The 13,362-nt window shown below is 44.1% G+C and overlaps 1 protein-coding gene across 3 annotated transcripts in view; it reads right to left on the bottom strand.

Moving 5' to 3' along the window:
• Window positions 1-439: 439 nt before the first annotated feature.
• Window positions 440-13,362, bottom strand: part of Znf521 (zinc finger protein 521) — a 288,299-nt gene continuing 275,376 nt past the window's right edge. For all 3 annotated transcript variants that reach the window (XM_041660647.1, XM_041660649.1, XM_041660648.1), the window contains one exon: window positions 440-1,247. In XM_041660647.1, coding sequence (XP_041516581.1) covers window positions 1,218-1,247 — 30 coding nt within the window. In that variant the 3' untranslated portion in view covers window positions 440-1,217. The remainder of the gene's footprint in view (window positions 1,248-13,362) is intronic.

The raw sequence follows: 13,362 nt of genomic DNA, 5'->3' as shown, positions 1-13,362 counted from the left end.
TGCCGCTCTGGGCTTTGTCTTCTGAACAATGCTGCTCCTTAAGTACACATAAGCCAAACAGCCGCGCAAATTGCCGCCATCCACCATGAGTTCAGATTTGCACAGCACGACACGAATTGGGCTGCAAATTATGCAGAAAACAGCCATCACATCCATCTGTGATGTCAGAGTCCTCAAGTACAATGTGACCTGGTAGAGTCTAAGACAGCTCGAGTAGGCTGGGTCTCATTTCCTCCCATGCAGCATGATGAATCTCCTCCCAGCTGCCTTTGGCCCCGTGTGCAAAGGTTAAATGTGATTGAGGCTATGCCTGGGATCTGTTCAGGAGCAGATTTTATATCCAGGGGTGCAGGCAATTAGATTTCTTTTTTTCTCTTTTTTTTTTAATGGTAAGAATAACTAGAGAAAGAAAACACACAAATACACTCATAGCTGATGGTAAACTGAATTTATTTCCTCTTGGAAAACAATTCCAGTAATCTCCAGGTTCAGACCGCAGAGTAAACATTGAGAACAGTAATATACAGGTTAGTTCAACCGATTCAAGAATTTGGCTGGGTGAAATCATTAAGGAAAATCTTGAACACTCAAAGCTTCAAATGTAGCCAGGAACAAAAAAAAAATAACGAAAAACAAAACTTTGACAGTCTACGTAACAACTATTGCATATATGGCGAGGCTACCTGTCACACTGCAAGGCTTACAAATATATATATGGGCCGTATCCAGACGTGGGGTTCTTTTCTGTGAGAATGTCTCTTCATGGTTCACGGGAATCTCGAGCAATAAAAAATCTTGGGTTTTAACCGTTGATATACCAAAAGAGAAATTCGAGGCTTAAGCGTAAGTAAAAGGAAGTCCAGCCAGAGTCACATGATAACAGTTCTTTTAAGTTTTGTCTTCCTTGAAACATTATCTCTTAAGCCATTTTGTTCACTTTGAAAATCTTGCCTGAATAGGGCCCAAGTCCACTTGTCTTTATAAGACCATTTTAGCATCGACGACATAATTACATGTGCAACACTATATACAAGGAGTCTATCTGGTGCTCAGAAGTTCCAACACATGAACATCCAACAGTTTGATAATACAAGTTGTATGATACAATACAATGCTTCTGAAGAATATACATTAACAATGTAAGTTTCGTGCAAAGAGTAAAACATGTTCCCTTTTTGTGCCGCAAAAGTCCTTCTCCTTGAGAGGCTGTACTTGAACTAACTGCTGTGTTGGGTCATCGTATGATTCTGTAGAGAGAAAAGAAAGAGGGAGAAGCTTCAGTGATATTCTTCCTATTGGAATGAGCATAGGTAAGTGCTGTAGGTGCCCAGTGGTGTGGACTGTCATGTTTCTGCATAGGGATGGATGGATGCATTGATTCCATCCTGGACCAGTGAGGTTCAAACAGACTGCACTGTCTGGGTAGAGCACAGGTGCACTGTTACCTCCACGGAGGTGAGGGAAGAGGCAGAGCCAGGAGTCTCTGGGAGGGGACGTGTTGGTAGTACCCCACCTTTTCTCTGGGCCATGCCTCCTCCAGATACCATCCCTCCCTGTACCACCTCTACCAATCAAAGCACAGACCATGCTTCAATGCCCAGGGTACCACAGTTATGAGTTTCTTCACCTGCATATCATCCCCATTTTTGAAACATGCTTTACTCTAATCTCTCTTAGATGGTGAATATTGACAGCGGCAGCTGCTTTGTCCATCCTCAAATGCAGGTATTGAAGAATAGAATTACCTGGCTGATGACAATGATCAGAAAGCACTTCCAGCACCCCTGTGAAGGTGCGTGGCATCTGTGGCCATGCAGGATGCTTTAACATCCCAGCAGCCTGCTTTCCCTCCCCTGCCCAGGGTGCTCATGTTTCTCCCAAGGCTCCTGAGCAGCATTCGATAGTCAGGTATTCTTCACACTAGGCACACTGGTAGGTCCTTTTTGGAATGGGTAACTTCTTTCCAAATTGTGAGAGGACACCTGGGACATGTGTCCAACTGGAGGAACTAAAGTGTGCAGGCATTCTCCAGCTGAAAGCATGGTACTAAGGAGGGTCCAGTCTACCACAGAGGGTGGCCATGGGCCTCCAGGTTTTCAACGAAGAAGACTGAACTTTGGAAGTGGCCTAAGCTCCCCACTTAGACTTCCTCAAGCAGTTCTGCCTCTCCTCATGCACACTTCACTCACTCCTGATCAGAACTCTGAAGCCTAGCTTGACATATGACTGCTTCATGCTTACCCAACTTTAAGCGCATTTCAACTCTCTGACTTTCCAAAGCCCTTGGTGCTGCTAATGCTGCGCTCATCTTCTTAGGCTTGCCTTTTGGCCTTCTGTTGGCAATTATCTGTACCTTCATGCATTCCCATGATCATGAAAACCTGTGGGATGCTGGTTCACAGATTATTGCACTTAGTAGAGAGGACCTGACCAACTGGATAGATATGGGATATGGGACGAGGCATGGTTCCTGCCTTGAGCTCATCAACATTCTCCTGGTTTAAAGAGAAAAGACATGTGACCATGTAAAAATTCAGTGATGTGACCATGGATTTTCCTAGGCCTGCCTCGTCACCAGGGAAGGCTTTGAGCAGCTGGGGTGGTAAGCTGATGTTTTCACTGAGTCTGGAAACTGAGACTCCAGGAGGACACTGCGGGTTAAAGACAGCTAATGGTAAAGGCAATGAAGGAAGTGTGTGTGTGTGTGTGTGTGTGTGTGTGTGTGTGTGTGTGTGTTGGCCAAGATCTTCCAGAGGGTTCGGAAGCAACAGTACTGCATGAAATAAGGATGAATGGTGGTTTTGGCAACATTATAAGGATTTTTTAAGCATCATTAAAATGTTCAGATTTGGTCTTAGAGGTGAAGAGTACCTGAGTCAGAACACTTTGTGAGATATTTGCTGCCTTTAATATCCCTGAAGATGGCTACCCAGCCAATTGTACAGAGGGATAGGCTGCATGACCAAGGGCGAGGGGCCAGGGTTCCCCTCCCTGTTTCAGATTTAGCTTTCTGTTGATGGAAATGGACAGTGGGCCTAGGTCCCTTCCCACCATGATCATTGCTGTGTGGTGACGGTCTTGACTGGGGAGTGAGCTTCTGGCACAGACCACACTCAGCAGAAGACATGGTGGAACACATCACTCGTGCCAAGGTGGCTTTATAGAAAACTCCCTTCCTCCGTTCTCTTCAAAGGATGACTTACTCTCTAGTACTACTGGCCTCAAAGTGCATTTAAGAGTAAACTATTTTTATGCCAGCTCTTTTGTCTGGGTATTGATTCTGAATATGTCTGGGAGGTGTTTTTCTGAAGGCATATTAAAAATACTGATGGGAACACAAAGCTTTCCTATTTTCTCAGAGATCAACACAGCTATGATTAGAGGTTTAGAAGCATTAAAATGTTAAAACCCCAAACTACACTGCTTCTGTTGCTATCTTAAAGTCAAACATGATTTCTGAGACAGGTCTGAACTAAAAGAAAAAAAACTTATAAAGAATTATAAAATAATATAAACACAAGAAGCTAGGACACTAATAGCTAATGATGAGGTACTGGCAGCTGCTTTTTAGAGCTTTGGTTTTTTTCTGGAAATAATGTTTAAAACAATTAACTTATCTATATCATTTTATTTTTAAGTTTCCTCATGTGGCTTACCCATCTTATTTTTTTTTCTGTTTCTTCACAACGGACACAGGTACAGGTCTAGCTTTTTTTCTTAACAACCACACTAAATACTTACACATCTTTTTACATTTACATTTACACATCCACATTCTATATATGTGGCTATATTTTAACCACATTATTGGAACACACTGAAGTCACTGATACCAAGGACTTAACACTTTGAAGGCTGAAAGAAGGAGATAAAACAATTTTATGAAGGGAACAAGAGCAGCCTTGGTAAACACAAGCTTCTACCAAGCAAAGATCCATGGAATGTCCTCTCAAAAGAAACAGTGAAACAGCTGGTTCTACAGTGCATAGACACCTGCACATGTAAACACCCTTCACCTTTACTGGGTTAGAACTGCAATACTGCTGAGATATAGTGCCCAGCAAAAGAAACTTAAAGAAGAATGGTTTGTTTTGGCTCACAGTCTGTGGATACAGTCCGTCACGGTAGCTGGGATGGGAACAGCCCGTCACAGCAGCCAGGATGTGAGGTGGCTGGTTATATTGCAACCAGAGTTAGGAGGCAAAGAGCATCAGACACTTGTGTTTGGCTTGTTTTCTCCTTTTTATTCCACCCAGGATCTCAGCCCATGGAAAGGTGCTGCCAACAGTTAATGTGGGTCTTCTCATCTTAATTAACCTAGTCTAGATAATGCCTCATAAGCATGCACAGTAGCTAGCTTCATCTAGATAATCCTTCACAGGTGTGCCCAGCATTTGCGTCCCAGGCGATTCTAGGTCCTGAAAGCTGACAATATATAGCATCATACTCATTTCCTGGTTTTCGCTCCAGCCCACTTAAGGGTCTCTTCCAGTCCTGGCTACACCCCACCCCCACTGACAGCAATTCTCACGGTGGGAAGGAGGCATATTCCCATAGGTCCATGGGAAATGGGCATATTTCTGTTGGGGAAGGGGAGGAGAATTCCAGATGTTCCTGAACCCTCTCAAGGGATTTCCGTGGAGTATCCCTGGGACATTCCTGCTTCTTGTACATGTGCCCTGTTCCAAACCCACTGAAAGAACACATGGCCTGATGTAGAAGGAAGGACGGTGTGTGCATCTGAGCCACACATTCATCCAGGCATCTTGTAGGTGTGGGTGAGAACAGACACGAAGACACAGTCTCCAGATGTGGCCTTCAGATGTCAGAGAAGCCAGAGAAAAGGGAAAATGGAGAGAGCAGAAGTGGGAAACAGAGAGGCAGCAGCAGAAGTGGGGAGCAGAGAGGCAGCAGCAGAAGTGGGGAGCAGAGAGGCAGCAGGATGGCTCATCGCTGTCCTGGCAGCGGACCACCGCACAGAGCCAGTACTGAGAGAGACGTCAAGGATACGGATGCTCAGGAGGAGAAAGCAGAAAGCACCATTGCCACCATCCCCCCTCCCAGAACCTCTGGGGCAGAGCTCTGAGCTCTTTAGGTCTGAAGGAAACCACTTCGGTAGAACAAAGCAGTGGGTAATCTCACCAATTTTACACAGCAATTCACAGTCCCCGAAGCACTTTAATGCAATGACAGGTTATGAGAAAAAATATCTGTTCCAATGAAGGCAAAGTGTTTTACATAATCGAGAGGAACATCAGAGCGACATTGGTGGAGGTGGGGGGCGATGACAAAAAAGGAAGTGGGAGAGAGGAAAACTCGTGCAGTCCCACAGAGAGCCATATTCTACTCTGCAAAAAGCCATCTCCTGGAGACCCCATGTCTAAGTAACTGAAAATTGAAAACCATTAATCCCAGTTATGAACAGTTGTTTTACACGAGGGGGGTTTGTGTTAAAAAAAAAATCAAACCCACAACATACCTTCAAACCTAAGACAAGATCTATGTAGGCTTGCTACTCTAACGGTGAGGTTCCAAGAACACTCTCCTCACTGTAAGGGGCCCAGTTTGGAAGGAGTGCGCTCGCTCTCTCTCCTCTCTCTCTCTCTCTCTCTCTCTCTCTCTCTCTCTTTTTCTCTCTTTCCCCTATAAATGTGAAATTAAACTTAGAAGCTAAAAAACAGATGAGGGCCTTAAACATCCCCCTCCGAACACTATGTATTTCTTTTTAACTGTGAGATGCCTTCCATTTTACAAGACTGGAATTCTCATTTTAGGCTTGGCACTCTAACAAATGATTAATTCAACTTCGTCTTTTGGAGGGCTGACCACATTTGCTGGTCAAACAGTTTAATCCTATTTTAAATGCACTCCAAGAAAAATATTTTTTTTAAATAAAAATAAAAACCCATGATCCTCTGAAACTGTTCACCTTGCAATTCTGAGGTGATCCAATTTTCCTCACATCTTGATGGCAATTTGAATTTCTTCATCTAGAACCATGATAAAAGTTAAGCTTCGAAAGGGGTACAGACAAGGATTCTACTTTCTCAGGATTAAAAAATTAGATTTCCACCCAAAAGTGGTACCCACAGATTATCTGGACTTTTCCAAATCTCTAGCAAACACGGCCCCTCTGTGCTTCGCTAACGCCACGGAAATGCTCCGTGGCCACAGTAGTCAAAGCAGCCCTGGGATGGGGCTGCGCAAAAAAAAAAAAAAAAAAAAAAAAAAAAAATCTGTTGATTCAAAGATGTAAACCTTTTTTTTTTCTCTTTAAAGCATGACTTGTCTATTTATAACTGCTTCTGCCAAAACAAATATAGACAAGCTCGAGGAAGCAGGAGAGAGAGAGTCAGTGTGTTGTTTTGAAAAGGAGTGAAGAGGGAGCAAGCAGACAAAAAAGGGGGCGCTCCCCACTAACCCACTGCGCCCCCAGTTCACACTGTGGCTAGACTCAGTTTGAATGAGGTGCTTTCAAACTGATGAAATCGGGGCCCCCAAACAAAGCAAGGCAGGAAAGAAAAAGCAGAGGAATATAAAGTGTGCGGTCTTTCAACAGATGGTGGCAATGCTGCGGCAACATGTTGGCTTTTCCCTTTAGTTGAGGAACACAAACATCCGCAATCAATCTCCTCTGATTAACTAATTATATTACCCTTCCTTTTATCACTTGGGTTGGCCGTTTATCTGTAAACACAGAGGCTAATCAGTATGCTCTCATTTTCCTCAGAAGCACATCCCGGCTCACACTCGGCTGTGAGCTTTCTTTTCAGGCTGTAAACCGAATTCTACATTGCTGTCCACCTTTAAGCGCCCCTGCTTTTTTTTTTTTCATTATTTATTTATTTATTTTTAAACAAAAGCAATTGGTTTCCAACAGTCTGGATAATAAGTCTTTTTGACCTGCCTTCTTCTCTGACCCAGAAGGTCACCCCTGTGCTCGGGCACAGAGCTGACTTAAGAAATACCTCCAAGTCGTGTGTTTCATCTCTTGCCCACTCAAAATAGAGCTTCCTTTAAATGTGTCTGTACAGGGTCCCTGAAGGCCAAGGAGGCTTCCCTGTAGTGGGCAATGGAGGGACAGAAGCCTCTGCCTTTATTAATGAATGCAGGCCATTATGAGTCTGGCTGGCTCCTTCCCTGTTCCCAGAAGCATATACTGTACGTGACTTAACATGCTAGAATATTGACACAAAGCGAGCTGGGCACCTCTAAGGAAAATTACTCCTTGGATATAATGTAGGCTCGTAACAGCTATTAGAGTACAAAATAAAACCCGCTGGGATCCGCCTGACATATACCGCATTCTACCTAGTCCTCCAACATTAGAAGAATTTCTTTCTGAAGGCATTCCAAGGACAGCATTAAACTGACTTTTGTAGCAATCTGCAACAGCTTTTTGGCTTAGAGCTTTTAGTACTAAATCTCTGGTTCAAATCAATATAAGTACTATATCTTCTACATTAATCAATACATTTGGTTCAATACATGTTCTATTAAATTATACTTTCTAATCAAGAGTTTTACATTTTTACCCTCTCTCTTTTTTCATTCCCAACTTCTTCTCTGCTAGTAAAATGTCCTGAAAGTGTACACAAGGAGTGATGACAGGGTGCTGGGCTATGGACCCTGGATGATGCGAAAAAATTAGTCACAAAGGCAAGGGGTGGCCCTCCAGCATTTTAATAAGGTCACCAGGAGAGGAATGTTAATAATGAAAAGCTTCAGAGTCCACACAACCAGGGAAGTTCTCCTATCTTCAGATGTGAAGGAATAGCGCTGGGACAGCAGCAAGAATGTTCTAAGAACCGCACCAAAGACCTGAACCAACCCATGTTCCAGTCATACCGTTTGTACAGTAGCCGTCATGCACTTCCTGCCGGGAGGAATTTTGTACAATTTTCTTTCCACAGATCCTACTTGGGAAGCATCAGGAATATCTTTGTGGACACGTACATTTTCATGAGATATGTTTGATGAATGTTCTTTTATGCAATATGTCTTATTTTCCCTTACTAGTTTGAAAGTAAAAATGACAGCCAATCTACACAAATAGCAGATTTCTTCTGATGAGGAAAGCTGACCTATGATTTTACAGGTGAAGAATTTCCTGAAACTCTTCTACCGTAACACAGAGGTAGCATTTCTGACCCACCTATCCTGATCTGCATCTGGTCCCTCTTTAATGCCTCAGATTCTGCATTTCTGATCATACTTGAAGTCACAGAATTGCCCTCTTTATTTCTGTCATGTGAAACTGTCATCACTATGAACTTGCAGAGACACTGATGCATTTTCTTTTGACATTTAGCAATTGACATGGGCTTAAGCTGACATCTCAGAGCATTTTCTGGGTGACACTAAGATATATATTAAAACAAAAGTAAAATGGCATCACCAGAAAAACACATGCTCTGACAGACAGAAAGGGACAGCCACACTAGAGTTTGTTCCCCCACAAAGAGAGAAATGTTTTATAAATTTCAGACTTCAGGCCAGTTTCTCAAACAGTTCGGGCACTGAAGTTTCTATCATCTTTTTCATAGGAAGGGAGCTAGAATTCTGGTAAAACTCACTGGCGGACACAGTTCGGGTTCTTCTTTGGATTTTAGTGTTAAGAGCCTAGAAAGATTGAGTTGTACCGATTCTCTAGCATGCAAGAGAGAGTGAGTTCATGAGCTGGTGCCCATAAGTGTTCCAGGAAGTCAGAGTAAAACGTGGGAGGTGACGTATTACCTTTCTGACTGTTGTATGAAACAGATGCCATTCCTGCCCTAGATAAAGAAAATCAGAGGATTCCAAAAGAGCAGCATGGGCTTGCCTTACTACACGTTTCTCAAGCCCCAGCTTTGCAGACATTAGGAGATACAGTTGTGGCTGCCTGGGCACTGCAGGAGGTGTGGTGGTCTTTAGGGTAATGTGTGTCCCCAGACATCACCACATATCCTCTGGTGAGACAAATCACTTAGTCAGGAGCCGCTGCTTTATGGTATTTGGAAAACGTAAGCATAAATAAGCAAAAGTTTGGAGATAAGGAAAATCTAGCATGAATGAAGTTTAAGTTTCAACAGGAAAGAACTGGCCCATGGCAAAGGAAATGTAGAAATGTAGAAAGTTGGTCCAGATACCGTGAGGGGTCTGTCTACAGTTCACACTTGAGAACCACACAATCACGTTACAAAAACAAACCCACAAGAAAGTTCCATAATGGTGTATGTTTATGACCTTGAGTTGGTCTGCATGCATAGCTAACCTTTGCTGGTGTCACCCACAGGCCACAGACTAGACATACCTTGCTGCAGTGTTGAGCAGCTGCCTCTAGGAGCCCTTATGGTTGACCTGTCTTTGACATGGGCTTACTGAGTTATGACCAAGTTGGAGGTTTTGATTTGTTTTTTTAATTGGAAATATATTGAGCTTGCCATGTTGTGCTGGGGTGTGCTACTCAGTCTATGAGACATGTCTGCCACCTTACAAAAATAGTGTGTCCCACAAAGAGACACACAAATACCACACAGGACTGTACGGCACGGCTTTTAAAAACAATGTCATAGGATGGATGTGGGCAACTGTTCAGCAATTCCGCAAAGGGTCCTTTGAGATGTATTATAAGTGACACTCCTTGTGGGTGGAACCAAATCTCCCCAGAAACATTCACTCACTCAGCGATTTTCTCTCCACCCAAGCAGCAAGGACAGCGCACCTCAGGTCAAGGAAGTAACAGTGCCCAGCGATGTTCGCACTGTTAACAGTGTCCACTGCGACTCAAGAATTAAGTTCTGAGAGTTACTATTCAGGGTGTGAAAATGAATGTCTACTTAGAAAGAACCCAGAGACTGCACAGCCACTTTGGTGGCCTTTGTTTACTGGCAGGAATTACTATATCTGGGTAGAATATAGCACAGATACCAGAGGTAGCACAGCCACTTTGGTGGCCTATGTTTTTTGGCAGGAGTTATTGTAACTGGGTAGAATAGAGCGCAGACACAAAAGCATAGCTTCCCAATTGGATGTCCGGTGGGCATCTCTGAAGAGATGAGGGATGTTCCTGGACATCGTCCATACCATCTGCCAAGAGAGACAGGGGTCATAGGGAACAGAGCAAGGGCCCTCTGCCTTCTGTGAGGGGCTGAGTCAATTTCTTAGAGAATTTACACTTGTCTGGTGCTGGAGGGGGTAAGGAGGGCAGGAACACAGGCGAAAGGGAGAGCCACGGGGCAGGAGACAGACTTTGTAGACATCACAGGATCCTGTGCACTTAAGATCTATCAGGTCATGTAGACAGGCAGGCATCAGTTTGGAAAGAGCTGTGTTCAACACATTATGACTTTTTTGTTTGTTTTTAGAAAGGGTCTCATGTAACTCAGGCTGCCCTCAAACTTATAACGTAGTTGAGGATGACAAACTGGTCTTCTTGCCTCTGCCTCCCAAATTCTGGGATTACTGCATGAGGTCACATTTTGGTCTTTCTTTAAAACAAAGCAAACAAAATGAACAAACAAGCAAGCAATATTTAACAATCTAGAAAATTTCACAGTAGTTTATAAGGTAGTAAGAATTACTAATTACTTGAGCCTTAGTTCACTGTGGGCCTTCAGAAGCAAAGGGGGGCGACTTCTACATTGGAGCACACAATGATCCCCAGTATTGCGACAATTACGCAGTATAGAGAAATAAAAGAGGCCACTTCAAAAGGGCAGCTTATGCTGCTGGGCTACACATGAGCAGTGCTAACAAGGAAACAGCTCCCTTCTCCAGGAAGTCCTTGAAAAGAAGGGCACAATTTCAGTTCTAACTGTTCCTCACACCAGAAAGGTTGGAAATTCTCCTCTTTGGATGGTGGAAGACACTGACGTCTTGGGGGTAAATGCATGCCTCCCAAGTGTCAGTTCCCAAGTCCGATACCCAAAGCCCTGCAGAAGCCAGCTGTGCCAGTGCGTGCCTGTGAGCGCAGTGCTGGCTCAAACCAACAAAGCAGAGGGCAAGAACCATTTCCCTGGGTTACACTCTGAACCCCAAATATGCACTGTGGCATGGTGGTTTCTTTCTGTCTGTCTCTGTCTCTCTGTCTCTGTGTCACAACACAATAAAAAAAAATTTAAGAAAAGAAAATTTGCCCTTTGGGACTCACCACCGTTTGCATTGAAACTTACAGAAAGTTTCCGACTGGAAGAACAGGCCAAACGAAGTAAAGTGGCCACTGGGAGATAGGTTAAAAGGACAACGTTGATTTTTACAGTCAATCAACAAACTGAGCTACCTGCTTACCTGCAAGGGGTCAACAGGAAAATGCAATCATACTATACAAAGCAGAAAGGAGAGGGGCCAGGCCCTGATGATTCTGCCTCAGACCCGAAACTCCAGTCTCAATGTATTGGGGGACAGAAGGCATAACAGACAAGGCCGTCTACTGTGATATTCAGGGATTAAGTCAGCTCTGCAGACAGATGTGTCCACGCACCAGTTGTTGCTAGGCCTTAGGTTTTTTTTTTTTTTCCACTGTAATGTTTAATTTATCACACTGGAGCTTTCTAAACCAGAACATCTGTAAACAAGCTTAAGAATGACCTCCTTCCAATTCTACATCGGCGAACAGTGCCCCCTTCTTCGTGCTTTAATTTTAATACCTTAAAGATAAATAACTGCAAGAACGGGGAAGGGAGGACTCTCCTGACGTTAATGTGTTAATCTTGAGCGAATACAAATTTCCTTTCCGCCATGCTCTGCGGTGCATACCGCTGGCTCTCTCAGCTAAAGCTGGATCCAGGCATCTCCTTCCAGACAAACACAATTAAACAAACTTCTGCTAAATATTAACAGACTTGGGTAGTAATTAGCAACAAATAATGGGTGCTCAGATTGGTAACTGCTCAAAAATACCCTCTTCTAAGCATTACAGATATGAGGCTCCCACTCCCTCTTAGAGTCTGAATCCTGGAAGGATTGCTTTTTAATTTTTTAAAGACGACTTAGTGAAATAATTCCTAGTCACTCTCCTTAGCTCAAAATCTGTGCTTTTGCATTTTTTTGAGACAGGGTTTCTCTATATAGCCCTGGCTATCCTGGAACTCACTCTGTAGACCAGGCTGGCCTTAAACTCCTTGAGATTCACCTGCCTCTGCCTCCTGAGGGCTGAGATTAAAGGTGTGCGCCATCACTGCTGCAGGCTCAGTCAGGTTGGGCTGTCCTGTAGTCAGCGGCAACACTCCTGCTCTGCATCACGGCTGTGTGAGGGGCCCAATGAGATGCACTTGGGAACTGAAGGGTGTGGGAGCCAGGCATTGATTTAAAAACTGTAAAAACTGACTGGCAGCCTTAGGTTTTCAACTCTGGCCATCAGACTCGAAAGGTCATCTGATTAGAATGGGAAAGGCACCCAGCACTGGTGATTTATATTCAAAGGGCAACGTTCGTGAGAAGGAGCCGTGCCTCTTTCTGCCTTGCAACATGATAGGACTGGGTTCCTGTCAACTGAACTCCAATAATTATATAGATGGAATGTACTGAATTTGGAGGAAGCCCCCCCACCACACGCGCATGCGTGTGTGTGTGTGTGTGTGTGTGTGTGTGTGTGTGTGTGTGTGAAGGGATATTAGGTGCTCTGCTTTTGACCCAAAGGAATAGGGCAGAGTTCAAAAGCAGGAGCATCCCATTCTTCTCAGCCTGGCTGGCAGGCCCAGGAGCCCAGGTGATCCTCCAGTCTCCCCATCCCATAACTGGGCTTGCAAGTGTACAAGTATACAGCCAGCTTTCCATGGATGTGGAGGATCTGAACCCAGGACATCATGCTTGCACAGAAAATGCTCTTACCAGGAAGTCAGTCCCCAGCCACATTTGCTTTTAATTATCACACTGTCACACTCTCCAGGCATGAGTCAAACACACTAAAGATAACAGAAAACCTCTTGCCTACCATCATCAACCAAATAATTGTCTGCTAGGCCAAAATACAGCATCCTGGTTGATATCAAACAGGCGGTACTGAAGATGAGGCACACCCTGAAGTTGGGAGTGCCCGTGTGCTTTTCCATGTCTGAGCAAAGCCTTTGCTGTGCAGAGAACTGAGTTATATTCAGGCATGGGCTCCACAGTTAAAAGTCCCACCGATGGTGTAGATCTCTCTGCCCCTCTGGAACATTCTGGGATGGGGAATATAACTTGAGGAAACCCCTAAGGGAACTTGAGACTGTGAGAAAATTCTTTAAGAGCGCAAACATGTCATTGCCCCAGGACAGTATTTGACTGTCTTGCACTTTAAATAAAACACTCTGGTTAGGAAGGTCTGCTTATTTCCCCCTGCTTGCCTGCCTTTCCGTATATTTTTATATGCTGCACACAGCTTCAGGACCTCTTTCTCAAGTC

This window comes from Microtus oregoni, unplaced genomic scaffold (assembly GCF_018167655.1).
Source record: "Microtus oregoni isolate MIOR12 unplaced genomic scaffold, Mior012 000011F_ref0000422, whole genome shotgun sequence".
NCBI classification, from domain to species: Eukaryota; Metazoa; Chordata; class Mammalia; order Rodentia; family Cricetidae; genus Microtus; species Microtus oregoni.
The sequence above is the reverse complement of the archived record's forward strand: the minus strand, read 5'-3'. Positions and strand labels throughout refer to the sequence as shown.